General features: G+C 41.5%; 1 protein-coding gene across 2 annotated transcripts; it reads right to left on the bottom strand.

Moving 5' to 3' along the window:
* Positions 1 to 625: 625 nt before the first annotated feature.
* Positions 626 to 27,571, bottom strand: CAPN3 (calpain 3). Of its 2 annotated transcripts, XM_086891814.1 has the most exons (24): positions 27,146 to 27,571; positions 21,357 to 21,426; positions 20,774 to 20,892; positions 20,026 to 20,159; positions 19,452 to 19,620; positions 18,742 to 18,882; positions 16,281 to 16,364; positions 15,821 to 15,906; positions 15,067 to 15,144; positions 14,447 to 14,607; positions 13,724 to 13,893; positions 13,091 to 13,102; positions 11,736 to 11,944; positions 11,179 to 11,215; positions 10,156 to 10,170; positions 8,934 to 9,035; positions 7,525 to 7,602; positions 6,762 to 6,819; positions 6,116 to 6,180; positions 5,010 to 5,078; positions 4,383 to 4,461; positions 2,754 to 2,870; positions 2,225 to 2,283; positions 626 to 1,618 (listed from the first exon to the last, which is right to left on the bottom strand). In XM_086891814.1, exons 1-24 carry the CDS (start codon positions 27,434 to 27,436, stop codon positions 1,592 to 1,594), a joined length of 2,430 nt encoding a protein of 809 aa, XP_086747940.1. In that variant the 5' UTR covers positions 27,437 to 27,571; the 3' UTR covers positions 626 to 1,591. The 2 variants fall into 2 exon arrangements, with proteins under 2 accessions (XP_086747940.1, XP_086747939.1); XM_086891813.1 differs by lacking the exons at positions 13,091 to 13,102; positions 13,724 to 13,893; positions 14,447 to 14,607; ... (7 more) ...; positions 21,357 to 21,426; positions 27,146 to 27,571 and adding an exon at positions 12,920 to 13,017.

Raw genomic sequence — 27,571 nt, 5'->3', positions numbered from 1 at the left:
TAAGGCATGGCTGGAAGCTAGGGCTCCAAGTGTTCCAGTCATCTTAAAAACTATTTGGGTTAAAAAACCAGTTGAATTTGAAGGACAATAGCTGTTCTTTAGATAAATTATAGGACTTTCTTCCTCTTTCAGAGTAAGTTACAGTGCAAGACAACACTACGAACTTTGCAGTCAAAAGGTTTTCTGCTTCTTCGTGACCTTTCAGTTCAATGTACTATTCACTGGAGTAACTTTGAGTTGATGCTACAATTTTTTTTGAAAATTTTGCTTTACATTAGTGGATTGCTTTGCTACTTTTTGTTACTAGAGAACTAAGTAAAAGGTTCTCCTGACAAAATCTGGTATTCCTTGCATGTTTTGTTTTTCCTTCCATTTTTTATATTGTATTTGTGAAAACCTGTCATCCTTTAAGCTGGTAGCAAAGGAACCTCTCAAGTGCACTTTTTTTTTTTTTTTTAATGTATTCAAGGAATAAACTGGCAAATATTTGAGATATTAAGCTAATTTCACACTTGCCATAAACTCCAAAAGCTGCTGTATATTCAGGAGAATGGAAGAAGAAGTGGAGGAAGCTCAATATTTCATCTTTATCTGTTCTTTCAGAATAAAAATAAAAAGCCTAGGCCAAAATCCAATTGATTTTATTTTTGGTTCCATTAAACTAATTGTACTTGCCCATTAGAATAATATTCCCAAAGTGGTCATGCTGACATAGTATCTGATTCTGCTACAAGTCACCTCTTGCAATAAGGAAATGCATGATAGTGTTGGGAAATAGGACCTGGGTGGGGGGAAATACATGTGTGTAGATATATAAATTTGTATGTATAAGAGGTTTTCTGCCTTGAATGGCATATAAGTTTCCCAGTGTTATGGGGAATGCAGTTGCAATGGAAAACACAATGTTCACATTTTTAATTAGGAAGAGTACTAAAAATGAGAGCAAATTGCTCAGTTCTGGTACTGCTGCTGAGGCATATCTAGCTGTACTCTGGTATTGCAGTCTGTCGTGCCCTACTCTCCTAATTTCTACGTAGCAGAGATCCAACCTGCACAGACAAATCTAACTGCAACATTGGGTTGCATAATATTAATGTAATTAGCCCAATTTCATGTGAAATATTCAGTAAACATTACAAAGAGATGAAAGGTTAATACCAAGACCAGGACAAAAAATTAATGACCAATTAGACGGTGGCAGTAAACACCTCTGACTTTCACAGTTAGATAAAGTCCCAGTTTCACTTGACTTGAGGGAAGACCTTTCCAGTTGTCAGCACAAGCAGAACACTTATGTATTCTCCATGTCTTCACCATGCAGAGAAAGCTTAATTCAGTCATCAATAAATTAATCCCTGTTGCCGAAAGGAAAAATGTCAGGATGCTATAGAATTTGTTACAGTATACATGCACTGTCCTGTCCACTAGAGTATGGTTGTCTCTTTTTCCAAGGGCTTCTTCCCATGTACTGTTCATCTTGGGGAGTGAATGACATAATTAGGAAGTGCTCCTGTTTGCTGTTGGGATGAATGGTATGAGCTCCTTGGAAGTCTTCAGCATGCTCTTGATGGAGGCGGCCACTGCTCTGGTGTTACGCGTACAACGTGAGCTGCAGCCACTGAAAGAAGAGTTAAAGGGTGGAAGAGTTGTTGGTGTCCTGCCACCAATTGTATGAAGACACCATCATCTCTAGCTGGAGGGCAGCTGCATGCTGTCAGCATGGCAGTGGGGAATTTTCTTGAGTTTCTTGCTCTTACTTCTCCTTCCCTTGCAAAAAGTGAAGGGTGTTTTTAATGGTTTCCCTAACAAAGGGCATGCTTTGAAGTTGAAACTTTCTAATTTTTCTTAATAAGATTTTTAGAAGGTAAAGAACAATACTAAACCCCATTATCATTTAATACCATATCACTTTGTTTAATTTTAATAGCCTTATAAAAAAAAAACCTCAAAAGTTTTTAAATGGACTTTAAAGATTATATTAAGGTGTCCTTCAGCACCAGCTGGAATCTTACAGAACAGCTGTTGCTGGCAGATCATGGATGTTTTCTGTGTAAAATCGGTAGCAAAATTTTAGGAGGTTTTGGGGTTTCTTAACCAATTGGGTGGCAATTTTTAATTGAACCCTATTCATAGAGTTCTGCCTTGAAAACATGTACAATGATTAATAAAATTAAAATTTAATATTGTGACATTGTGTTAGACATACTCTCATAAAGCAGTTTACCTCTAGGACATTCAGCTTAATGATGCCATCTCCATCTTTGTCAAAGGCGTGGAATGCCCCTAAAATGAGGAAACAAAAATACAAGGAGTAGGTTAGGTTACTGTATGAGTAAAGATGATTCCCAGACAGGAAATCAAATGGTGCTTCCTTTGTGAAATGCCACCTTGTGCAGGTCTTTACTTGTGGGGTCAGCAAGTATTTCTGCTTCATTTTTCCTTAGTTAATTCAAGGAGAAACACAGTGGGTTATTTTGCCTTTGTATGAGACAACTTGTCATCTTAGATTCCCTAAGCACATATCTTTAGTAATTAATACCCTACACAGGCAGTAGTGCTGCGAACAAACTTCGCTGTGAGTATGACGGGGCTCTGAGCAACCTGGTGCAGTGCAAGGTGTCCCTTCCCACAGCAGAGGGGTTGGGACCAGATCATCCTTAAGGTCCTTTTCAGCCCAAGCCATTCCCTGGCTACATGGCTGTGTTTGGGGGCAGGAGGGGAGGCAGTGCCGCCACACCGGGGCAGCCACTCACGGAACATGGCGTCCAGGCGCACAAAGCAGCAGATGAAGCTGTTGAAGTCGATGTTCATGTTCTTGTCTGCGTAGCGCATGGTGATGATGTCGTAGAGCTGGTTGTTCAGCCGAAACCCTGCAGAGAAGCAAAAATGGAGCACAGCTGGGCCTCAGGAGGGGAAAGTGCTGCTCCATGAAGGGCTTGGCACAGGCGCTCCCCTGGCTGGGCCCAGGCTCAGGCTGGAAGGTCCTGCTGCAAGTACTAAACAAAATGAAGTCAAGCTCTAAGGAGCTTCACTGTGTCCAGCTGCCTTCCTAAACCAGGAGCAATGTTTTGAAGTTGTGATTTGGGAGGGCCCTTAGAACATAAGTTACCTCAGGCTGTAAGCATGAAGAGGAGAGCTGCAGCCCCAGAGGGCCTGATGGCTCAGCTGGGCCTGCTGAGGGCAAATCAGCTAAAACTGGGGGACAGAAATGGAGGAAGTTGCTATAAAAACACAGTTAAACAGTGGTCAAAAAATAGAGAAGGAAGCAACTCCTTGGTGTAGTGGAGCCAAACTTTGGCACTGAATGCTGCAGCCTGTGCCTCTGACTTGAAAGGGTCCGTCACAGTTTGGGTACAGCTGTTTGTTGGCTAAATGCAAGGTCATGCACAGCTTACATGATGTAAGACTGAAATATTCTTGGCTCTAAAGTCAGGGCAGGATTTATTTAAATAATTTCTCTTTTTACAGTGAGAACAGAAACCCAGAAAATAAAAATTACCCATAGTTCAGCAGGAGTCAAAATCCAGGTGTCGTTTTGTTTTTAGCAAAAGATTACAGAATCACTGAGGTTTTGTAAAGCACAAGGTAGCCATTTGTTTCTGTTCCTTGATGTGCCAAAATACTACTGGAAGCAAGTGTCACTGAAATAATCCCATCTAGGTTTATAGTAATACTACAGATTTTCTGATCAAAGACATCATCTCTCTCCCTTACAGACCTGGTAAAGATATCTGTGGGGGGAGGACTGCTCCCCAGGGGAAGAAGCAACCTGGTGTGTCTTAGACAAGCAAGAGAAGTCCAAAGACTCTCTTTTCAGAATTAATTTCATTAACTGCAAATTTTGCAAAAATACTTTCTTCTCACTGTGCAGGTAGATGAGACTGAACCCACAGTGTCTCAGTACTACTGAGAAACATTAACATGACTCAAGGAATGTCCACACAATTGCCTGTGATGCAAACTTGGACATGGACATGCTCCATCCTGGTTTTGGTGCTTGTACATTCAGGTTGAAGGTTTTCCACTGCTCTTGTTAGTTAAACACACAAATGTATAGAATCCACTGCTTAAAGGAGAGTAAATGTCTTCAGCGCTCCCTGGTCTCCCCGAATAGCAGGACCCTGAGTAGGACATCGTTATGACAGCAAAAGATCACTCATTGCATTAAAGAAGAGCTGAAGAGATCTATTTGTCTAGAAAGACATACAAGGCTTGCCATTTGGATATTTGAGAAACTCTGCCAGTGGGGGAAAAAATGTTTTATAATTTCTACAGGATCTGTCCTTAAAAGGCACAGCTGTGTGTTCAGTGATCTCACCCTGTGATGCACCAAAACAAAACAAGATTTCTTCAGCTGCTGGACACTGCACTGGGGAAAGTACCTGCATCATTGACTGCATTGCGCATCTCGTAGCTGTTAATGGTTCCTGAATGATCCGTGTCATAACGCTTGAAGATTTTCTGGAAAAAGAAAGAAACACAGCAACTGTAATAAAAACTTGTATTTCTCTTGAATGCACCCGCTGAGTGGATATGGGATGTGTGCCTCTGGTGCCTGGAGGCTTTGCTATGTGCCTTATATTGCCACTGCTGAGCAGTCTGGGTTGTTAGCACAGAGTTTCTCTCAGTTGCAAAGTAAAGTAATTTAGATCCAATCTCTGGGAAGCAAAAAAGCTCTCCCCTTGAGACTCTCCTTGTTTGACTTGAATTTATGCTGGTAATCCTCCCTCTTCATTGCCCTAATTATTATTGAGGCCTGATTCTAGTTCCCATCATTCTCCTCCTTCAATTTGTATGTCTCTGTGCTATTCACATCGGGGAAGGCTGTACTTGAGAAATTCAGGCTGTTTGCTTGGGCTGTGAAGTAGGATGAGGAGGGACGTTACTTTTCATTTTCAAAGGTAATTCCCAATTATTTTTTAGCCTTTCTTTTTGGTGGAGTGCATGTGGGGCATTCTGGTTTTCCTGTAGAACATTTGCACTGCAGAAGCTGTGAAGAAGAGCAATACCTGCCAGCTTTTAATCTTGTCCCAGAGATGTCGAAATTCATCAAAGTTTATCTTCCCTGAGCCATCTGTCTGTGATGCAAACATTCAGGTAAAAAAACCCACAATATTTTCAGGATAAAATTACTTAAGTCTGTAACTACTGGTGAAGGGATGAATGTGAAACTGGGTTTGGAATCTCCTCAGCATTAAGAGTGGACTCAGCTGTGCAGTAAAATATTCATAAACATTTTGATTATTGTGCATAGCATAATGCTTCAGGAGTGTGAAGTACTACTTATACATTGCGTAGAAACAAACTTCTGGTACAGGATACAGCTTTGCCTCTGGAACTATTCTAAAAGTGCGTGAGTAGGATGTTTTAGTGGGCTCTTCTGAAATACCTCCAAATGTGAAGCTCACCCAGTGCTTTTTAAGACAACTGAGCTTTACTCTAGAGGGAAGCTCTTTCTGCCTTGCTTAAAATGAATTGAGAAATAAGCAAAATGTTGTCTAAAGCTATTTTCAAAAATGTGTTTAGGCTCCAACCATTATGGCTGTGGGTTATAGTTATACTTTTGTTCTGGTTATGTTTGAATGCACTTATATTCTCTCAAAATTGTGTTATGTCAAACTGGAAAACTGAGGGTGGTTGTGGCAGAGGAAACTATGTGGCATCTTATAGTCTGTTTTATTGTGCTTGTTCCAGACAAATTCTGCCTGCATTGCAAGCTGAGCATACAGTAGAATATGTGATAAATTATAAACTTAAAGATATAAATATAGTAAGTTCATTGGCAGGAACTATAATTATGTTGAGTTTGTTTTAAATATAATAATCAAAAAATCATGCTTTAGTACATAATGTGACCAGTCTCTGATATCTAAACAAGAATGTCATACTGACTGATTTATTCTGTAGCTTTTTTTGGGGGGATATATTTTTCTGCCAATTATGCTAATGTTGACATGACTGGAATTAAGATGTGCCAAACCAGGAGTGCTTTTTTATCTGACTACAATTTGCTGTTTTGTTTCACTGGTTTACTAAGTTGTGTGTGTGTGTGTGGTGGTGAAAAACAGTGAACTCAAGTGGTTTCAAGCACTCCCTTTACACCAGAAAAGGATACATCCATTAAGGCAATCATGCTGCGGCAGGACTCCAATTCGAACCCTTCTGACCTTAGGTCCTTATCTGAAACAAATGATCCCAGGTGAATACAAATCATTCAAATCAGCAAGTGATTTTCCTCTCAGGTGTAACTCTAATCAAAGCAAAAGCCAAACCCACTTCCTTCATCCAGTAAGAAGTGGTAGGGAAATCTGAAAAGACCCTCAGTAATGTTATTGTTTGTGAATTAGATATTACTTTTCTTGACTTGTTATATACAAAAAAAGCCTCTGGAAAACTCTAACTTCTGGGTTACTAAGCAAGCAGGGTCTGTAGGTTAAAGTTTGCTAAACAGGGAGAAAGGTCTGACTCTCCACTAGAAAATTTTTTAAAGAGCATTTGCAGAAAATTGCATTATTGCCCCATGTGGTAGTTCCAATGAACATCTGCTCATTTCTAGATTATCAGTGCTAACAACCTGTAGAGACCATTTCTGTGAAAAGTTCAGCTTGTTAAAGTCTCAGATGCAATGTCCATGGAAATGTAACTGGGAAATTTCTGAGTTTGAAAACATCAATAATTTTTAGAGTGCAGCTTGGGGTGGGGAGTTATACTCTGTCACAGATTTCTTTCTCCAGGGTTAGTAAAAACATGCTCAAACTCACGTTTTTTTACGACATTATTGAGAACATTCCTAAGTTCCTCAGCATTGATCTCCATGTCCTAATGGAAATGTGGTGAGAATATCATTGGTTACAGCATTCTTTATGAAAAACAGTTTTATGGATGGATATGCTAAAAGTATGAAGTCTTTGGTCACTTTTCAATAAGGCATATACATGTTTCAAACCAGACAGCATTCTGCTTCATGTGAATGTTAGTCCAGCTCTGTCTTGAGACTGCACTACAAGGAAGATCTGAAGCTACCATACAGTGCTCTTAAACTAAGTGCTCTTAAACTAGAAGAATGACTGGTAATTTCAAGCCAGTGTGTAAGTCAAATAGCAAAATCAGAAAATATTTGTGCCACATTTGCAGCCACTTGATTTATGCAGTTCTTTGATCTTTAGATTTTTATCTTTAACTTTTCTTGGTAAGCATATACCAGAGGGCACTGCATTTCTGACTTGTTTATACTTGTTGTGCAAAACAGCATCTTGTAGGAGAGACAGAAGAAAAAGGATGAATTTAAATAAGGCTCCCTCAGACACAGTGGGAATAGCTTATACATACATATAATGATGGCTGTGTCCTTAATGGGGTTTTTATTTGATTTTACTTATCTCAAAATCACAAAGAGAATTTGATGGGAGAAAATTCAAGGGAAACTTTAATATTCAGTGTTCTGAATCAATGGAGTAGTTGATTTAGGAGCTGTTGTGGCCAGGCTGCTTTGAGAGCAGAGACAGGGATTGATTTCATACTCACATCCCCTGCGATCTGTCGGAAAATATTCCTGAACTGTTTTTGCTCCTCACTCTCCTCATGAGCTTTTGCTGAAGAACGCTGAAAAGAGACAAACAAAGAACAGATACATTCTAACCCCTGCGAGGAAGAGAAAGGGTCTGGATGACTCACTTGCCCTTGTGTGAGAGATTATCTTAGTGAATCTGGAGGCACTTGGAGGAGTGGGTTATCCTACCACTCCTTTCCCCATTTTTTTGTTAGTTGTGTTCCTTAAAACTGCCAAGTGTTTAACTTCATCTCATTGTCCTCTTTCCTATTTGAAGGAGCCTAAGTAATTACTTCCACTGGCAGTTATCTTTAAATTTTTCGTTTCAAAATATTGCAAAAGAGAAGTTTGGAGCACAAGAAACATACATGAGAATCAAAGAATGGTTTTGGTTGAAAGGGACCTTAAAGATTATCTTGTTCAAGTCTCCTTGCCATGGGCAGGGTCACAGTATTTGCCTCCCAGCTGCCCTGCAGGCTATAATTGACCATGTGAGCACTCTTTATGATGTGGGCAGCCCCTTGCTGAAGACAAACAGCATATGAGACAATGGAACATGAAGCTTTTCTAGTCACATGGAAAATGCAACCCTGAACTCTGAAACTGATACTGAAAAGGGAAATTAAAGTTATCAGTAACAAAGTGAATTTCTTGGCTTAGTTCTTCTTTTCCTTTGTCCAAATGCAGAAGAAAGCTTAGATTGGTTCTCACTTTACCACCTGCATGCTCTAGCAGCCATGCAGGAGAGCAGCACCTTCCCTTTAAGCAGATGCTCCAGCCATGCCTCCAGATGCCACAAGCCTGGATGTGGGGACCTGGCTGTTAGAGACATTGAGTCTCACCCTCCTGCAGGCAGAAACTCTGAATTTGCTGCTCTGTTTTCTTCCTCTCTGGTAGCAAGAGAAATGAGGGGGGTGCTCCTGGGTTTGCCCATCCTTTATCCTCTAGCCAAAAGGGACTAGGATAGAGGTGTGTAATTTGTAACAGGAGAGGCTGAATTTGCCTCATTGCCAGGAGCTTCTGCAGCCCCTCGGTTGTGGTTTGTGCATGTGCCCTCTTTAAGAGGTACTGCCTCAGCGGGCCGAGTGGGAGTGAGTTGAAGGTGGGGAAGGAATCTCTCACAAATTGTATGAGAGAGCAACCAGGAGATGTCTTCAAGCAACTAAATCCTCCTGCAGAGCTGTTAAATACCTGAAGTGACAGTCTCTCTGTGCTCATGCTCATTAGAGCCACATAAACCAGAAGCAAGTCATGTTAAGATGTGATGAGAAACTGTTTAGTATCTCAGGACACCTCTTTGCCCTACTCCTGTGTCCTCCTCAGCCACTCTTTCATGCTAACCAGACCAAGCCTTATTTCCCCCTCTGTCACTTCCTGCAGAAACCTTTTTATCATCTGCTTTGGTTTTTTCACCATCTTTGCCAGCATTTTCATCTGCTGTCAGCTCCTTATTGCTGTTCGCTCTGTCAGAAACGAAGATGATAGGCTAGAAGAAGAAGAAGAGAGCAAAAGAGAAATGGAAATTACACAAGAAATAGTGGAAAATTTGCTTACAAGCATTCCATGGAAAGTGCATGCAGCAATAACTCAAGCTCTTGAAAGTATTACGAGAGAAGCCATTTCTTGGAATGAAAGAAAATAAAGAATAAAAATAAAAGTGGAAAATTTTCTGGTGTTGCTGCTCTTCTCATGCTAAAAAAAGCTGCAAAAATTTTTTTTTTGTTTTGTTTCATTTTGGGTTTCTTTGTGTGGTTTTGTTCTGATGCTTTAGTTGGTTTTTTAATGGGGTTTCCCCCCTGTTTTTAAGCAAACTAAGCCTCCTAGATTCTCATCACTTAAACTGATGAGCTTGCCCCTCAATGAAGGGCAGTAGCACTGAAAACAAACCAAATGTGAATTGTACACAGAAAAGGAGTTATTTGTGTAGGAGCTTGTTAGTTATGTGAAGCATATGTTCTTTCTCTATATTGATTCTTGAAGCACTCGGCTGGAAGCAGCCATGTGCAATTGTTCTGGTTTGGTGCATTTAAAACAAGTTAAAAACTGCTACATGATGTGGATGTATTACTCTAGAATATTAATTACAATCAGCCTGTCTTGGGATTAAAATATCTGATTACATTTTCAAGGTCCAAAATATGTTGTGTCCAATCAAAAATAGAATCCTGGACTTTGGTGAGCAGAAACTTCAGGAAAGGGGAGTGGCTGCTGCGCTAGGCAATGGAAAGCAAGTGTGAGAGCACATGTCTGGAGAAGGGGGTGCTTTTCACTAGCAAGGGGTGTCAGGTTGCCTGTGAAGGGGGCAGGAAGGAAGGACAGTTTGAGCAACCCAGAGGACTGAGCTGGTAAAGCTGAATCATTTGTTACCCTTTTACCACCCCTTTGAGTGAGAGGGGTATATGATGCTAATGCCATTTCCTTAGAATCTAATGTAGGAAGACAAAATCTTTGCTGCATGCAAATGGCCTCATATCCAGCACCCTTCATTAACTAGGTCAGTTTCCAGACACAGAGATGATTATAATACCAAGGAACTCTGTCCTTGCTCATGCATTGCACATGCTTCTTTGTCTTGCTGGCACTAAGCACATTGCACAGGTACCTACCTTGCCCTTTTTCTTCTGTGTGAAGAGAAAAAATTAAAAAGTGCTTGATCAGATTATGCAGAGCTGATGGCAAACTTTTATTTTTTTATTTTTCCCTTTCTCATGTGTATTTTTCCAATTCCTATAATCATACAAATTTTCCCATTTTCTATTTTTATACAGCTTTCAAATCACTAGAAATGAGGGAACATGCAGCCACCAAGAAATGGCACACTGAAAGAAACACATTGCAGAAACCATAGCAAAACTGTGTCTCATCTTATCCGGGGCTTGGTCTGCTTGAACAAAATCTCTTTAGTCTGAGTATTTCTTTTCTTTTTCCCAACCTGCCAATGCAGTGGAGATTGAGTTTCTATGCTCACAGATTAATGATATATGAAGTGACAATTTAATTCCCTCATATCTGGACAGTTATTTTTCCCTATGACAGCAAGCAAAAAGGGAGCATTTCTGAGCAAGGTTTGATGGAGCTCAGTTCTGTGCAACAGCATTTCCTCTGATTTTTTTTCAAGATTAATTGTACTGTTACCTCTAGTATATTCCTATAAAGATGTGTAAAACTCCATGGTGAAGAATTAGAACTTGTCATGGATGCTGCTTTGAATCAGAGTGCTATTAGGATCCCTTTTCAGAAAGAAGGGACTACAAAATAAGGTAGTTTTTTCTTTATTAGATATGATCCCAATTTCACAAAGAAAGTATCTCAGGGCACAGAGCTAGGCTTCCCTTGGTAAACAGATAATCTCCATGGATGGAGACAAAGGCAATGCTTAGCATCCAGCTTCTTTATGCCAGGACAAGATTTAAAATCTGCAATAGTATTTTGGTCTCAGTCAAGTTCAGAAAGTAGTGTATATAAAGCAAGTGTCAACAGAACTATCTCGATGAGAAAAAAGATGAAAATTTGTGATAAAGGTGCTGTCATTTGTAGCTGTAAATTATTTCCTGCTGTAGGTTTCCCTAGGGATCATGTTCCTCTTCTCTCTACCCCTATACACAAAAGAGGACCAGGACAGTACTTACCAAAGGACGCTCTGCCTCAATCGTGTTTTCAACCTCCCTAAGTGGAAAGCAGAAAATAAATAAATCAGGAAAGTGACTGTTCCCAAAGTTGTTTGGTTTTTTAGGTGTTTTTTAAGCAGCTACTTGAACTTTCCAAGCAGCCAGTGGTGTGGGCTGGCTTCCAGCATTACAGCTTCAGGCTCAAGGAGCAGCCTTTTCCCATTTTGAGCTGAACATCCCAAGTACCATATCCAGGATGGCTGCCTCCTGGCTTACTCCTGTAAAGAGCCTCGATAACCATGAACTGGAAGTAAAACAGAAGTTCTTTGGCCTTAGTAAATGGCTAATGGTTTGTTTGCAAAGGATATCCTGCAGGCAGTAAGCTTCTCCAAAGACAATTCAAAGTAGTTTCTTGTTAGTCTATAAAGTCTATAAAGTAAGCTTGTGGGTTTGCAGCTTGGAGTTTCTAATGAGGTTAAGAAAATAAAAAGCAGGGTGTAGCAAACTGGTAACATGACTTTAGCAGACTAGTGAGGTCACTCCACCTCTATGGCCAGATAAATGGCTCTGCAACTTACTCTGAAAGACTTCTTTTCTCTGAGAAGACCCTGAGGATGAATTCTCCCTCCTGGTGGGGGTCATATGTCGATGGGATGATGACATACTCGCTGGGAGGCAACCGGAAACGCTCAGAGATTTCTCGCATGTTTATGTAAGTCTTACTTCTAGCTTTGGAGGCATTGTAGAGGAAAAAATCCTTTTGCAAGTGGTGCTTGGTACCATGCATCTGCAGAACAAATGAGCCAATTTGTCTTCAAGGATGTCTTTCCCATTGCCCAGGTGGGCTGCCATGCAGGCAGTGCATGGCTGGGACAGAAAACACAGGAAGGAGCAGCTCAGCAAGCTGAGGGGTGGTGGTAGCTGGTGGCAGGTACAGACTCTGTCACCTTTAAGTTGCTACTGACTGGGTCTATTTGGCTTCTGAGGGCTGTTCCAGGGCCCACCCGCAGATTGTGTGGCTGACTTCTGCTGTGTAGGCACTCCTATCTATCTGACCCTTTTGCTACATGCTGGGTTGTATGTAACCAAAGCTCAGACACTTTCCTTGCAGGGTGTATGGCAAGGAATGGTGTAAGCAAACTCCTGCATGCAGAGTGGTAAAGTGAAGGTGCTTTCAGTGGAAACGTGTCCTTGCCTAGACAAAACATGAGTTCTGAATCTAACAATGTGATAATAAAACATTGCATTAGTTCAAATATGAAAATTAAGCCAAGAATTGTGGACTAAGAACACTTGCAGGCTGTTTTTTTCAGAAATAACCATCTGTAAGATAGCTAGCAAGGACAACATTCAGACTGTCATCCTCATGCTTTCCAGGTAACAAACTTCAGGTGAGCATGTTAGCAAAACTTATGATGCCAATGATCCAGCTGCTGTCAGGCTCAGAAAAAATGCAATCTGTGTATTTTTAATAAGCTTTCTTCAATGTCTGAAAACACCATTAATTTTCTAAACAAATTCTGAGACTACAGAGAAAACTCAGTGACTGCAGAATGTAGGCTATTTGTATTATTTTTAGGAGGAAATGCAAGTAGTTTAGGGTGGTTCTGCATGGAGTGCAGAGGCTCACAAGCACTGCTTCTGCATCTCTGACCAACTGTGCAAGTGATGGCCAGGCCACCAGAGAAGACAAAAGAAGCACTGAGGAGATGGTCCAAGTGAAAATGGGATGCAGGTGAGAAAGAACTAAAAAATTACTCACAAAATGTTACTAATAAACACTCCAAGCAAAAAGGCTAGCAGTTCTACTGCTGTTACATCCCTGAAAACAACCTTGACTGAGCAGTCTCCTGCTGACTTGCTGACAGGCACTACAGTAACACTAGCTGTGAGTATGCACCAAGATGTCAATCTGGCTCCGTTCTGCGCATACCTCTTTGGGCACCTTAGGGAGAAACAGAGAGAAGAAACAGTCAGAGCTGCAGGGGGAGTCTGCATGTTTATAGGTCATACATAAGGGCATTCACCTAGAGTTCTGGGGACACAATAATTAAAATACCCATAGCCAGATAACCACTTTCCCTCTTCCTTTCTAGGTTTCTTGGCATCTACATGAAATCAGCTAAAATCTGAACCAAATATGTTTGTGCAAGGGACTGAGTAAATTGACTTTTTCATCAAGTCAATAACAGGGACAGAGGTTAATTGCTACATATGAGTCTTGGGTGTCTTTCTCCTTTTTCACACTCTTCTGCCAATGAAATGCCTAGTTTCAGAAAGGACAAAAGGGAGATTGAAGAAGATATAGGAAAGAGTATGCTAAAATCTGGCATTAGGTCACTATAAAAGCCTAAAAAGCATCTTACTTAATAGATGGGTAAACCCTGACATTACTATGGTACAAGCAGTTAGAAAGACTTGAATTCCCTTCCTCTCTTCTAGATTTTCCAATTTCCTTGTGAAGCAAAAATTGCAATTGATGTAATCAGTCTGAATGATTCAGTGGTAAATGAACACTGTCAGGATTTGTGACCACAGTGCAAAGACCAAAATCTAGAGCTGTTACCTCATAGATGGCAAAGCCAATGGTGTACAGGTTGGCTCCCAGCTTGCGCTCTTTCCTCCTGTTTTTCTGCATCAGTGCAACAAGGAAGCTGCAGATAACCTCTTCATCCTCAGGATCATCATCTTCCTCCAGGAGCTTCAAGCGATACTGGGGATTGGTCCAAAATGTATCTGAGAAATCCCACCAGAAAGCCAAAGAAAACATGAAAAGCTTCAGTCTTCTAATGATGTTCATGATCAAAGAGAACTTTTAAGTTCCCTGCCTATGGCTCCTGAGGGAAAGGTTAAAATTGGGCTAAGACTTATGTGGGTTTTATTACATATTATGGCTGTTCCCTAGTTCTAACAACTGCATAGCAAATGAGGATATATGGAGAACTGTCATCTGATAAACTTCTGAAGTCCCTAAACCTATCACAAATCCAAAAAAAGTGAATTTCCCAAGTGAAATCTAACAGTTAAGGGTGAAATTTTTCCCTTCTACTTGGAGCACTGTGAAGTACTTGAACAATGATTTACCTTTGCCACGGCTGCCTTTTGGGCTTACAATATTCTGTTACAGCATGGTGACAGAAGATTTCCAGCTACCAACTGCATGCCTTGTCCACTGAGGAAGCAAGGCTTTTCCTATGGCTGAGGACTAACCAGGCTGTGGTATGACCTAGCCTTTGGGATCTACCCTAGTCCCCATCAAAGGGGTCGTATCTCAGGATCCTTTCCTCACCTGGATAATTGCGGCAACCTCCAGCTGAGCAGCCTCTCACCCAACGTCCTTCATTGACTGACACAGTCCAGGTCTGGAATTTATCTACTTCCAGAGTATCAGGTGTGAGGTTACAGATCTCAAGCTTTGTGAAGTGCCTCATGAAATCTTGAAATGATATCCTGGAGGAATTGAGAGGAAATTGAACTCAAATGGATTTACATGGTCGGCAGTTGTCTGAAAGACCCTGGGGAGGTGGAGGATGGTGACCAACAGCACTGTCAGTACTGGGACAAGTTTGCAGTTGGGAGTGCCATGTTTTCCAAATGCTTTTGGTCTGCTGGTTGGTCAGTTACCACAGGTACAGCTCCAAACTCAGGGAAACTGAGCTGAGAGGATGGTGTGTAGGAAGGGTGATGGAGAGCTTGTGGAAGTGTCACATAATTAGAAAGATTGTGCTGATGGCACTGAATCCCTGGTGGAAGAATGAGAGGATCACAGAGCAGGGCTTGTTTGGAATATGAAGGGGAGCAGAGGTCCCTGCAATAGTTTTAGCAGATTTGTAGTGGTGCAATGTCATTCATTTTTGCTATGATTGCATATTTCCTAGAGAAGTACTGGTTTTTGACTAATGCTCTCACCAGAACTCCCCATCTTCCACGACCTTGTGCTGCAGGCGGATTTTCTCTGCTTCATTAACAGAGTCCCACTCCTCTGACCTTCAAAGGAGTAAACAAGTTAGCTTAGGATTTGCCATACACTTTTCATCAAAGTTTCTAAACTTTAGCCACATAGAGTGAAAAATCAAGAGTCATTTTGCTACCTCCACATAATTTTTCCTTTGTAAGCCTTGCAACTACTTGTTCTCAATGCTATCCTCTTCTGCCCGAACAAAAGAAGCAATTGTCCTACTTCTCTCTGCCTTCCCCTTAGAATTCCTCTTAGCAGGTCTCAAACATCTGCTGAACTGTGTTAATTTTACTTAGCTTGAAGAAAAAGGTATTTGTAGATTATCATTGCTGGTGTACCAATTGAAATTCCTTTAAGGAAAACCCTGACATCTTGCTACATTTAGTTCTTTTGTAACTTATAAGATCTTTCTGCTATCACATCTTGTTTTGAAAACAGACACTGCTGAATTTAATAAGCAGTAAAACCAGATTTAATGTGTCATTAAACTGGGCTCTCTCTTCATTTCCATTTATTAAAGTCCCTCTTAATATCTTATTAGGTACTCCTTTCTTACATCTTCAGCTAAGCACTCAATCGACTTCAAAATGACAACAAAGACAATTCAGATTCCTCATCACTGAATATTAGTGTTATGCACAAACTGCATAAAGGCAAATAAAGCTGCAACTTCTTTTTCAAATCAGACAAAACTGTTTTACTCACTTGTCACTCCAGGCTCCATTCCATTCCACCTGGCCCCAGGGGTTTCTCAGCCTTACCAGACGTATTTTCTCCCCTTTAAATACTGTCTAATTGAAAAAAAGAAAGCAACAAGAATAGACGGAGGGTAGGTTCAAAAGGAAATGTTCTGCCTGTCACCACACCCTTCAGTGATGGTGCTTTTCTGGGCCATACCCCAGCCTGATCTTCTTGGGGTGACTGTGGGAAGGCTGTAAGACCAGGAGGTGGCTGCCTATGGCTGCCTTTGCCCAAGTGGGCATTTCCCCAGAAAGCCAAAATTTGGATAGCTTTCTTTGTCCACAAGATTTTTACTTATTTGAATATAATTTTGTTTCCTTAGCTCATAATTTGTTTCATGCCTCTCATGACTTGGCTGCCGAGCCTGGGGCCAGGCCAGTGGTGGCTGCAGCTGTGCACAGCTGGAGGGGAGCAGTGCACGTACCTCTTCCACGGCTGTCACGGAGTAGGCATGGCCTTTGACGAGCCCGCAGGACATCCGTGTCTCGTACTGCATCGGCACTATGGTCTGTTAGACAGAGAGAAAAACCCGTGGGACTTGTGCAAAACTCAGCTGCCTGCTCCAGGACAGGAGCTTTCCGAGAGAGGGAGCCACCGTTCAGGTGACTCGATTGTTTGGCTTCTTCTCCTCTTTGTGTTTAAGGTGGTCAAGCTAAGTGCCCACAGAATTCATGTTGATAGTTAGGAAGGAGTGAAGCATGAACTGAAAATGGAAAAAGTTCCTAATATCCATTGAAAAGGACATTTTCTGGTGTCTTTTTCGCTTTTTTGAAGGCTATGGCTTTTTGCACTTGGAACATAGCGGGATATAGCATGCTTAATCAAATAATTTGCTTTTTGTATTAGAAGGACTATTCAGCCTTTTCTAGGATAGTATGTTCCTGTATAGCTTAGTAAGGTTATTACAGGTTATTATGAACTGGTTAAACATCAGGGCAAATCAACACCTAGAATACTTTCATCTTTCCACATGGCAGCTATCTTATCACAATGACATTTAAACACCCATTTAATACACCGTTCCTGCTAACTGACACTCTTTTATTGCATCTAACTTTCAGAAAGGGCGTAACTGGGTCGTTCAGGTGTAAATACATTTGTTGTCTTAGTCATCAGCTTTTAGTGTGTCTGATGGATTTTTACTGGTTTATCTGTGAGATTTGGAATTGGGAGCAAGATGGCAGATGCACACAGCCTGCTGTACTTGTACAGGGATCTCCAGTATCAGTGAGAGGGGCAGACCCTGCCATGTGCACGTGGACCATGAGCAAAACTTCCCCTCCTTCTTTGTGTCTGTTACTGAGATGCCTGTAAGGTCCTCTCAGTAACTCTGCCACCCCTTCTTGACACATCTGATGGCATGAAAAAGGCAGGGCTGGATCCTGGGGGAGAATTAGTAAAGTCACACAGAAATGTTCTCAGCTTGCACAGGGAGGATGTCATCCAAATATTTCCTGGATGTTGCAACTATTTTCCATTATTTCACTTCAGCACCTACTTGGTTTCATTTCCCTTGATTCTGTTTTCATACTATAACGTCACACTTTTTTCTTAATTTCTTCTCGTTGTTGCCATCATTACTTGACAGAACCCCTTTCTCTTCTTTCTGTTTAAGAACATTAACTCCTGGTGCCCTGGACTACATCTCAAAGTGCAGTTCTGGAAGCGTTTCACCTGCCTCTTTCTATCAGGAGTCCTGATTTTTTTCCTGGTGATGGTTGAGGAATGTGCAATAACCAACAGCTGCTGGGGCAACAAGTATAGGAAGAGTTTTGAAATCTTTTAGTAGACAGTCACCAAAGAGGAAATTCTCCCCCCAAACATGGGTGGTTTGGGCAGCTATGCTTGCAAAAAAAAGGTAGTCATACTGGTCTTTCCCAAAGAATGACACCATTTCAGCCTTTTAGAAAGAACTAAATATGGTTGTCAGAAGAGGAAAAAAAATCAGCTATTTTAGCTGCAAAGGCAGAAGAAAGTTTTGAGTGATGTAATTGTGGAGGATTTTTCTTTGTTTTTTTGTTGTTTTTTTTTTGTTGTTGTTGTTGTTTTGTTTTGTTAGTTTGTTTGTTTGTTTTTTCCCACCCTTCCCCACACCCCTGTAAAAGAAGAGATATAATTTTATTGTCATGGAAATGCAGCTCCCTAAATGGCAAGGTATGACAACTGCCTGACACAGGGGAGGTAGCAAAGTGTCCCTCTACAGATTTGGAAGCTTCTAAGTTGTCCAGTATGGTATTTTTTCTTACAGGGTTTTAACACCCCTCTCTATATTTTGCTAGATACTGAGGTGGATATGCTGGAGTTACTTTGTATTTCATCACACATGTAACTCCACATGTTTTTCCTTTTCCTTGTTAGGCATTTTTAATGAGGACTTTGTTGGCAGTAATCAAAAAGGAGCATCCCTAGAGCAGACTCTCCTCCATTAAAGGGTAGAGCACTGTCTCAAAATAAGTTCACAAAGAGCTTTTTTGCCTGGACCGAGAGCTATGCAGAGCTTGCTTTTTCCTTCTTTGACATTCCATGCACACTCAAGGATCTTGTTCTACTCTAGTATTTTAATTTTTTCCTTCTCTTCACCCTATTCAAGCAAGAGACTTGATAAAATCCACTAATTTCCACTAAATTTCTTGTTCTGCAAATAATAAACCTGTGTCACAAGCCAGCAGCCCTTTAAAGCCTCAGTATCAGTGAAGCCCTCTAGCATCAGTCACTGTGTTGGAAAGCACTCAAGTCTTTTAACACACATGTAAAATAGCGTCCATAAGAACATTTCATTAGTGTTATTCTGTGAAACCAAATAAGGATTTAAAAGCATAGGTGATATGTTTCTCTAACTGTTTTTAAATAAAAGCATTCTGAAGTCAACTGCTTAGAAGACATACCCAGGCTGGCCTCTCCTCCATCCCCTGGTAGTCTACAGTGGACTGAGTCATCTGTGCATTTTCTTGATTCTTCACCATGCGAGCAATCAGTTCTCCAATGCTGCTTCCAGGAGCTGATCCATAGGAAAAGCCTAGGTCATCCTGGCACAGAGAACGGGAGAAGAGTATCATGGCGTGGTAAAAATTAGCCTAGAATACTTTTCTTTTCCCTCATTACGTCCATACTTATCTACAGTGGTCAATAGCAGTGCTTGTTCTTCCACCTTTACTGAAATATGGTAATCCATATAGTATTAATTTTTTTACTTTTAAATTTACCACAATAAGACAGTCTGAAGCCATGTTGACAATAAAATGTTAATGTACACACTTAACATCTTTGACATGAAGATTTGTGTCTTAACAGAATTGCAGCATCCTCATACTAACCTCATTTCACTGGGTTAGGGTCTTGAGGGGGAAGGGGTGCTGGTTTTGCTGATCGCACCTGTTCTTTCCACCTCTGTGTTCTGCTTCTGTTTATTTCCCTTTTGGAACTCCCTGTTGGTGAGTAATGGCTGGTCTCTAGGGGGGATTACTCCATCTCCTAGAAATGGATGTTTTGTGTGTGGCCTAAACCAAGCAGTTCCAAAGGTGGTACATATTTGGGTAAGAATGGAGAGGTCCCTCTCCTCTGCCATTTCTTATCTGCAAAGTTCATATGGACTCACATCAATGGAACTGGCCATGAGGGAACCTCTGTCAATGGCATGTTTCATGATTTTATAGATATCTTTAGGGGCATCCTTTATCTCGTAGAACTCTGTGACTCCTCCGGTGAAGTCCTCCATGGCTTCAGTGGTGTTGCCTCCCTTCAAAGCTTCATATGACCCATGGAGTCTTGAAAAGAGAAAAGTAAAAGATTCTTTGACACAGGTATAGATATCTACCTATATATTTATATCCATCTTGTGTGTGTATAATTACAGCTATGTAAACACACATACTAAAAACCCTCAAACCATCTGTCTGCTAACTCACAAGTTAAAAGTTCTAAAACATGCCACCTCTGCACATAGAAAAGAAAGAAAGATATGCTGAAAATCAAATGTAGACTTCTGAATGAGTAGCAAAACTTCCTAGAAAATACAGTTTAACCCATCCCCATCTCCAAGGCATGGGAAAAGGCATTGGCATATTCAGGGGTATTCTCTGTGTGCTTCTAAAGGCTGTATGCAGTGGTTTAAGCACTGTCCCAGGCAGAGCCCTGCTGGGGAGCCCGGCACAGCCCGCGGTTCGCTTTACTTTGCATAGGCCTTTTCCAGGAGGGCGCTCCAGAACTCGTTGCGCTGGGAGGACTTGGTGAAGACCAGCTGGTTGTTGTAGGTGGGTAAGCAGTCATCGATGACGACATCCACCCAGTCTCCATAGCGCCAGAACTGCTCAAATGCAAACAGGAAAAAACCAAAACTGGATTGACTTGGTGCAGGGCGTGGGGAAGCCTGGCTGAAAAGTCAGGGTGAGAGAGGAGAAATGTGGAAATCAACTGCTTTGAAATGTGGCCAAAACTGATGGCTACTGTGAGGAAGGCAGCTGCACTGAATGCGCCTGGAAAAAAGGTTCTTTAAGAGAACCAAAGGAAATGTGAAAGCAGTCAATCTTTTCCAAATATGAAGTTCTTCGATAATTTGTTATAACAGACCAGCTATTTGTAGGCCTAAAAATAGCTGCTCTTGCCAAGTACCCGCATGTCTGTGCTGGCTGTAGTGCTGCATCTGAGCAGCGAGGCAGGACCAGGCACCTGTTGTTGTTCCTCACACCCAGGACACCACAATCTGCAAATGCTCCCTTGGTGGGTTAGTGCTCCCTAATTGCTTTCATTGGCTGTCCCTTCTGTGACTGCCCTGATGGACGAGTTGGTGGTGAGGCAATTCAATCCCTTTTCCTCCCTGCTGTCACTTAGGCTTCCAAAGGGTGGAGAAAAGCGGGAAGAGCGTGCCAAGAGCTGAGCCTTGAGTAAAGTAAATGCTTACCACTAGACGGAGCGACTCACCTGGAAGTGAAAGATACCAGCATAGTTTTGTATGAAGGACTGGTCATGAGGTATGACTCTACAGAGTAGTTTTTTATTCAGTGTCAGGCAAGCAATGGCAGCCAGAAACCAGCAGTTACCTGTAAATGAGCAGAAGCAGCAGATAAAATGGAGAGTGCAACTAGAATCAAAGGGAAAACCTGAGATATTGCAAAGTGACGTGTTGACTCTCAGTAGAGCATGAGTCTCCATGTGTTCTGCAGTACTTTAGCACTTTATCTATTTGTGCTCTAGAAATGCTCATGGGCATTGTTCATGGCTGGGTGTACAAATAGGATAAACAGATGATATTCCCTGTACTTTAGAAAAAGCCTAAAATCTGTTGAGCACTGTTACCTGCATTAAGAATTCCCTGTGTCATGTGAATCTTTCACTAAAAGTTCTTGCCTAGATTGCTACTGAACAGATCTCAACAATTTGCTACAGAACAAAGGAATCACTGAGACAGAAGATTTCAGATACCACCTTGGAAACAACAGAAAACTGGGAGCTAAACTATGATGCAGATTTTTAAAAGTGCAGAGTTGAAGTAAGAATTTCATACCTAATTCTCCTTGGCAGATATCTGTTCTGTTGGCTCCACCAATAATAAACCGTGGATTTTCACAGATTTCCTGCAAGACAGAAATGGATGACCAGGAATAGCATGCATTATGATGCCTGTTTAGCACAGAAGTAAAGGCAGTTTTAGAACATTTTCCTATACGATAACTTGTGGTATCAAAACCTCTCTCCCAGTTTTCATCTGTAGAGCTTCACTATGAAAAAGTTTTGGAATCTGGATGTTCCAGAGTTTTCCCCATGCATCTACAGGGTATCAATAGCTCAATATTGATCCTGGAGTGCTCCCTCTGTATTGGAATGAGAAAACACATTGAAATGAGAAGAATTGGGGAAAACATTTTTTCCGCACAGTAATGAAAAAACCAGACATTGAAGGCAAGAGGAGAGCAAGCAGACGAAAAAACCATCAGGAGACCAGGCTAAATTATTTTAAAATTATCTTATGTCCACCTTACATATGCTGGGGCATTAAAAGGTTTGAAGAATGCATTTCATTGGTAATAAACCCCACCATTACTCATTCTTAAAATTAAAGGATCAGATGTTTAATTACCAGAAATAATCAGTTGCTGGTTAAGAGATGTTATTATTTTCCTCATGTGGCAGTATTTAATTGACAATGCTGCATTCAAAAATGTGTACAGATACCACCTCTGTCTCTGAGGACAGGTCTTTTGTCTTGCACATTGCACAATATATTGGGTTTGTCAGTATTTGTACTAGAACAGAATGGGTGCAAGATGCTGTACAGGCATAAACAATTAAGACATTTCTGCAGGGAGGGAAGGCAAAATGCAGCGAGGTGGGACAATTGCAGGCTTACATAGCCCTTTTCTATAATGGATAAAGACTGTAGTGTAGAGGAAAACCAAGGAAAGCAGTGCCTATAACCTGTCCTACAGAGTGAAAAATGTGCCTGCTTTATCCCATCTGTCATACTCAAATACTTGATATGGAGAAGAATAAGAAGACACAAGTTCCAGATGCGTCTCTTGTGAGGGTAAGGAAAGAAAGATATTGCAACCTGAGGAGCACTGTCCTGAGCAGCTGTAAATTGGGAAGAAGACAAAGTATAGTCCAAGAGCCCAATCAGTTGAAAGATATTGGGACTAGAGTGGGAAGGGGACAGAACAGACAACTGACAATTGCTTGTGTGGCAGCACACATGGGCAGCTGAATTACCTCTATAGTCTAAAGCTTTTTACTCATATCATCAGGGTAGCTCTGGACTTTCCCAGACTCATGTTTCAGGTCTAGTAGTTTCACTTGGTTCAAAGCCACTGTTTGCTCCTTCACAGATTTCAGAAGAGTTGTTTTGATGTAGGTATTTGGATTAGTCATATAGGCAGACAGAGAGACCAACTTCTGCCACCCTCCCTACCACCAACCCTTGCAGGCACTTTCTTTTCCTCGAGGGAAGGAAGGTAGGGATTGTCCTGTTATTTTGGGCCTTGGTCAGCTGTTCAGGTCCTGTTCTGTCAAAGCAGATGTTTGAGATGCCTTCATGCTTTTCTCCACTCACTTGCTTTGTTTAAAATATTCTTCCTCACATTGCTGTGGTGCTCTGCTAGCACAGTCTAGCACAGTCACTAGTCTGAGATGCCAGGTTTTTGGTTTGTGTTTTTTCCAACTCTATTATTGTATTTTGGATCGATTTTGCTCTTCTTGTAACTAGCTTTTAAATCCAGCATGCTGTGTTTTAGTTGAAAGTAGTCAGGTGCCACCTAGGTGTTTCCAAATATTAAATGTACAACAATGTGTTACTCAGAGCCATTTATTGCATCTTGGGGTCATTTGTTTTGTAGGATGCTTGGTAAAGGCATGGAGAGAATCATGCAATTGTCATATGACCTGGTTTAGCTATGACAGAAATGTTTTTCTTGCATTTCTTTATGGGGATCAGGTGTGTATAGCACACTGTGGATATTATTTTAATTTCTATTTCCCTAGTTCACCTCCAGCTGTGCTAGTTCTGCTGACTGCAGCTGAAGTTGCAGAGAAAGGTATCAAGATCTTCCAAGGCTGAAGTACTCAGTCAACAGAGTGAGATGAACTGGTGTCCAAGATGCAGGTGGTAGGTCTGTCCTTCCAGTCTTCCTGGCTGAGCAAGGGATTGCTCTTTATCTCCTAGGTCAAGTTATCACCGAGAATCCCAAAAGGCTGCACTTCATTGAGGCAATGATCCATCTTTTAAAAGAGCCTTCTCTGATCTGATTCTCTCAGACTGCCTTGGAACTATCCAAAGGATCTTTGTGTTGCACTGGGTTGATCCAGTTCAGACTGCAATTTCATTACAAAGAGTCAGTTACAGCAGGGAAAACAAAGAATCCCAGGAAAAAACCTAGTGGTGGTGCATGCTGCTTTCTGGGAAGAGATTACTTATGAGTCAGTTGGAAGGGAGCACTGGAAAATGCAAAGGCAGCATGCAACTAAAAATGGCATTTGACCTTTGTTATATTTTCATGAGCTTTTCTTCTGTATCAGGAAGAAATCTTCCAGTCAGCTTATACTGCTGCAGGCATTCATTCCTTTAAAAACTGCTGTTAATAAACTATGGCATTCGAAGTAAATTCCCTAATTTGATCCTATCAAAGAGAGGAAGGATCTTTTTCCGCCTAAGACAATTTGTAGCCTCATTGTCTCTTGGTCTCTTGTGGTCTAGACCATGCTTTTAAATAGCTGTGCTGCACACTTCAAGGCACAGCTCAGTGTCAGACACCAAGCTGGTTTTAGAGATTCTGAGCTGGATTATCTTCATCTGAAAGTTCTATCTTGGTGGCACTAACTGCCATCTTTGCTTTGTGGCATGACCTGCACAGGCCCACATTTTGTGATTACTAAATTCCAATTGCTTCACCTGTGCGCGGTAGATGATCTGACTGATTAATTTTCATTCCAAGCAAAATCCAATAGTTTGTTGACTTGATTTTATATGTATTCATTATTAAAAGAGCTTCTTCTGGTGATTTTCTGGCTATGGAGAGGCTCACCATAGGGAAGTCATTGAATTTGGTGGGTAGTGCTGTGACTTGGCTGCGAGGAAGGAGAATGACAGTGATGCATTTGAAAGCACAATGTCACAGTAGAGCCTGCCTATGAATACGCTGGTGTCATTAGATCCAAACAGGACTGCAGCAGGACCTCTTAATATTCCCTGTTACGTTAAAACAGACTTTTTCTCAGCTCTCAAAGATCAGTGGCCTCATCCTTGCTCTCAGCTGTGAGAAATTCCCGCAAGCAGCATAGCTGTGAGAGGCACAGCAAGTCAATGAGCTGGATATAACCTTTTGCAGGTGTAAACTGCTCTTTGGGCTTCTTTTACCTTCTGTGGGTGAGTGATTAATTTAATATTTTGCATTAACTGAGGGAGACTTGATTTTCCCTCTATGTATCCAAACCATGGTCGTGCATACTCTGAACAGAAACACTGGAGGGATGGATCCTGCAGTCTTTACTCAGGGAAACTTTCAGAGCTCTCACTTGGCTTTTGTCCAAATTGAGTATTAGGAGGTCTCCTCTGTGCATTCATGTCGTGGCATGGCAGTCACCAGCTGGGTAGAATTACAAGGGCCTTTTTGCTGCCCCCCTGCCAGGGCTGCCAGCTGCCCTGCACGGCACCTGTCCTTCTGTGGGTAAGGGACAAGGCCAGTCCTCATGCATTCTCTACCTCGCAGCAGGAGAGGACAAGCTTTTTGGGAGGGGGCAGGGGAGGACCTGACCTCTGGGTAGAGGGGCTTCGATACAAATTGATGAGTTGACACAACTAAGGTGACTCAGGATGTCAAAGAGTTGGGAATAGGTTGTGCATTTCCCAGCCCTCTATTTTAAGTGGGATGATAGAGCACATTGATCACTTGTTTATTTGCTGTATCTGGAGGTATGTGGCACATAAAATGCCACAAAGAAAGATCTAGACTGGTCAGCATTAGGATATTTTCTCAGGACTTCTGAACTCTGAGGTTTTTGGGTTTTTTTTCTTTTAGAGTAAATTATCAAGTTTTTTCTATTACTGACCTGAATTCCAAAGTAATTAAAATTACCACTTTATATTTTATAAGCTAGTTTCTTTCTTTGGGGGGTAAAAAAAAGCCATGGCAATTAACAAGAACAGAAGTTGTCCGTATTTTTACAGACTATTACAAAACACAGCCTGTGCAATTGAGTTTATGTGGTGCTTCAATGATTGCTTTAACCTGTTAGCAAAATATTCTTTAGCCCAGTATTATTCCTTCATATTAATTTGATTTTATAAATCTTGGCTTGTGTCAAAAAAAGAACAGATAGCTTTGGGTTTGAAATTTACATTGTATTTTAAGTCTTACAGGTCCCCAGCCTGTGGCTGCTACATGAATAATAAGTCCAAAGTTACATATTTATGACTGACTTAAATAAGTCTTTGGAATTAAGATCCTGGTCTGAACTTTTCCAATAAGAAAGGCTTGATTTGTGCCTGCACAGTTATATAAGACAAGTCTGAGGTTATATTGTGCATTTCTTTTCTTCTGATGCTTTCTAATGTGCCACTTGCAGTGTGTCTGCTGCAGGGTGCTGACACTCATGCACTGTACTGCTAAATTGCTTCCCTCTGAAGAAAGAGGGGAAATCCCATCCCTTTACATGACTGACTTTGGGCTGCATTTAAGTTATTCATACACTTTTCCAGAGGCTGATGCAGCCATGGGGATGATGAAGGAATGACAGGGCACAAGTGCACAGGGCACAGCAGATGGGGGACTCATTTTGATCCCTCCACATTGCTCAAGCTGTTATTGTGACAGAAGCACGTGGCCTTCCTCCAGGTCTGTAAGAGCCACCCACAAGAGCTCGTGTTCTTTTGCTATTCAGTTACACTCCTGTGGTCAGTCTTATCTATTAACACTGACTTTGCCACCGAAACACAGGTTTGGGCGCAGGGGAAGTATGGCAAATATAAAAGAGGTGGCCAAAAACTGCCAGAGAGAAGGAGCTGTGGAGGCTCCTCACAACAACACCCCCACAGCAGGGGCCAAGACACTGCTCTATGGGCTGCCTTGCTGCAGGGGAGCAGCTGCCCAGCAGATATAACAGGGAAAAAGTGTAACTCCTCCTGAAGTAGGAGGGAGAATCAACTGGGAACTCAGCTATTAGTCTTCTGCCAGTGAGAGAGACGGAGAAAAAAAGATGAAAAAGAAAAGGTAGGCTGCCTGAGGAATTCCCATAAAATAGGAGAATGAATGGGATTACTAGCCAAAATGGGTCTTCATAGCGATTAGAATACCCATGTTTATGGTAAGTGGGATAAGCAATCCCACAACTGATTAAAAGCATGTTTCAGACCATAAAACATCTTTTCATTTTCACACATGAGAAAAATGGCAGAATACCAAAATAAAGGTGTAAGTGAAACAGGGTAGTGTTAAAGAAATTAAGCCTCAGCAAATCCAGTAACTTGTTGCAGAATGGGGGGAGTTTTTCTTTAGTAGTTTCAGACCAGAAAATCCCAGGCAAACCATGCAAGAAGAAAATTAAATTCCCCGTATCTCTTTCTAAGTATTTAATTCAATCTCTTTTGTTGTTGTTGTTTCATTACGTTTTATTGTATTTTAGTCATTATATACACATTGCCTAACCTTTCGCAGCCCTGGATTGTTATCTTCCAGGAGAGCTCTAAGGAAACGTATTTCCAGTTTATTCCACCTGCCTCTCCAGCACACAATTTCTGCAAAAATGTAAGCTCGGGGTGTATACTTCAATTGACAGAAAAAGGCAATCAGCAAACATGTTACTTACACGTGGTCTTTTCCATTCAAACTTGACGGGGCTTTTCTGGCTGTAGAAAAGTGACGACTCATTTGGTGGGAAATCGGGATCTTCATAGAGAACATTTTTCTCCAGGCACTTCTTGTGAAGCTCTTCATAGGTCTTCTCCTTGATGCTGATAATGGGCTGATTGCGACTAATAATGGCAGAATAAATCCCCCCTGTGCCCCCTCCTGCTCCCTCCGTAGTGCCAATGGTGGCACTGGGGACTGACCCAGCAGCTGTTTGCTGAGCCACCGCTGCATTTATGGCAGTCGGCATGGGAATCAGGCTTGCAGCAAATGCTGAAAGATAGCAGGATTCTGCAAACTGGAAGGAAATTTCAGAGAAGAGGAAGTTGCTGTGCAAACTGTCTTTTCTGTCTGTTGAAAGCCTTCTAGTCAAATTTGCAAGCCA

The sequence above is a fragment of the Cyanistes caeruleus genome, chromosome 6 (assembly GCF_971803275.1).
Source record: "Cyanistes caeruleus chromosome 6, bCyaCae1.hap1.1, whole genome shotgun sequence".
Taxonomy (NCBI): domain Eukaryota; kingdom Metazoa; phylum Chordata; class Aves; order Passeriformes; family Paridae; genus Cyanistes; species Cyanistes caeruleus.
Note: the sequence above shows the minus strand (reverse complement) of the source record. Positions and strands in the feature narration are given on the sequence as shown.

Bases quoted from the DNA above. Each gene is read 5' to 3' on its own strand.
- CAPN3 (XM_086891814.1), bottom strand. From the start codon at position 27,436: ATGCCGACTGCCATAAATGCAGCGGTGGCTCAGCAAACAGCTGCTGGG. The intron at 13,894-14,446 runs GTGAGGAAAGGA...GGGATTTCTCAG, and splicing joins AGGTTGCCGCAATTATCCAG to ATACATTTTGGACCAATCCC. The intron at 4,462-5,009 runs GTATTGCTCTTC...TTCTTTTTCCAG, and splicing joins ACAAGATTAAAAGCTGGCAG to AAAATCTTCAAGCGTTATGA.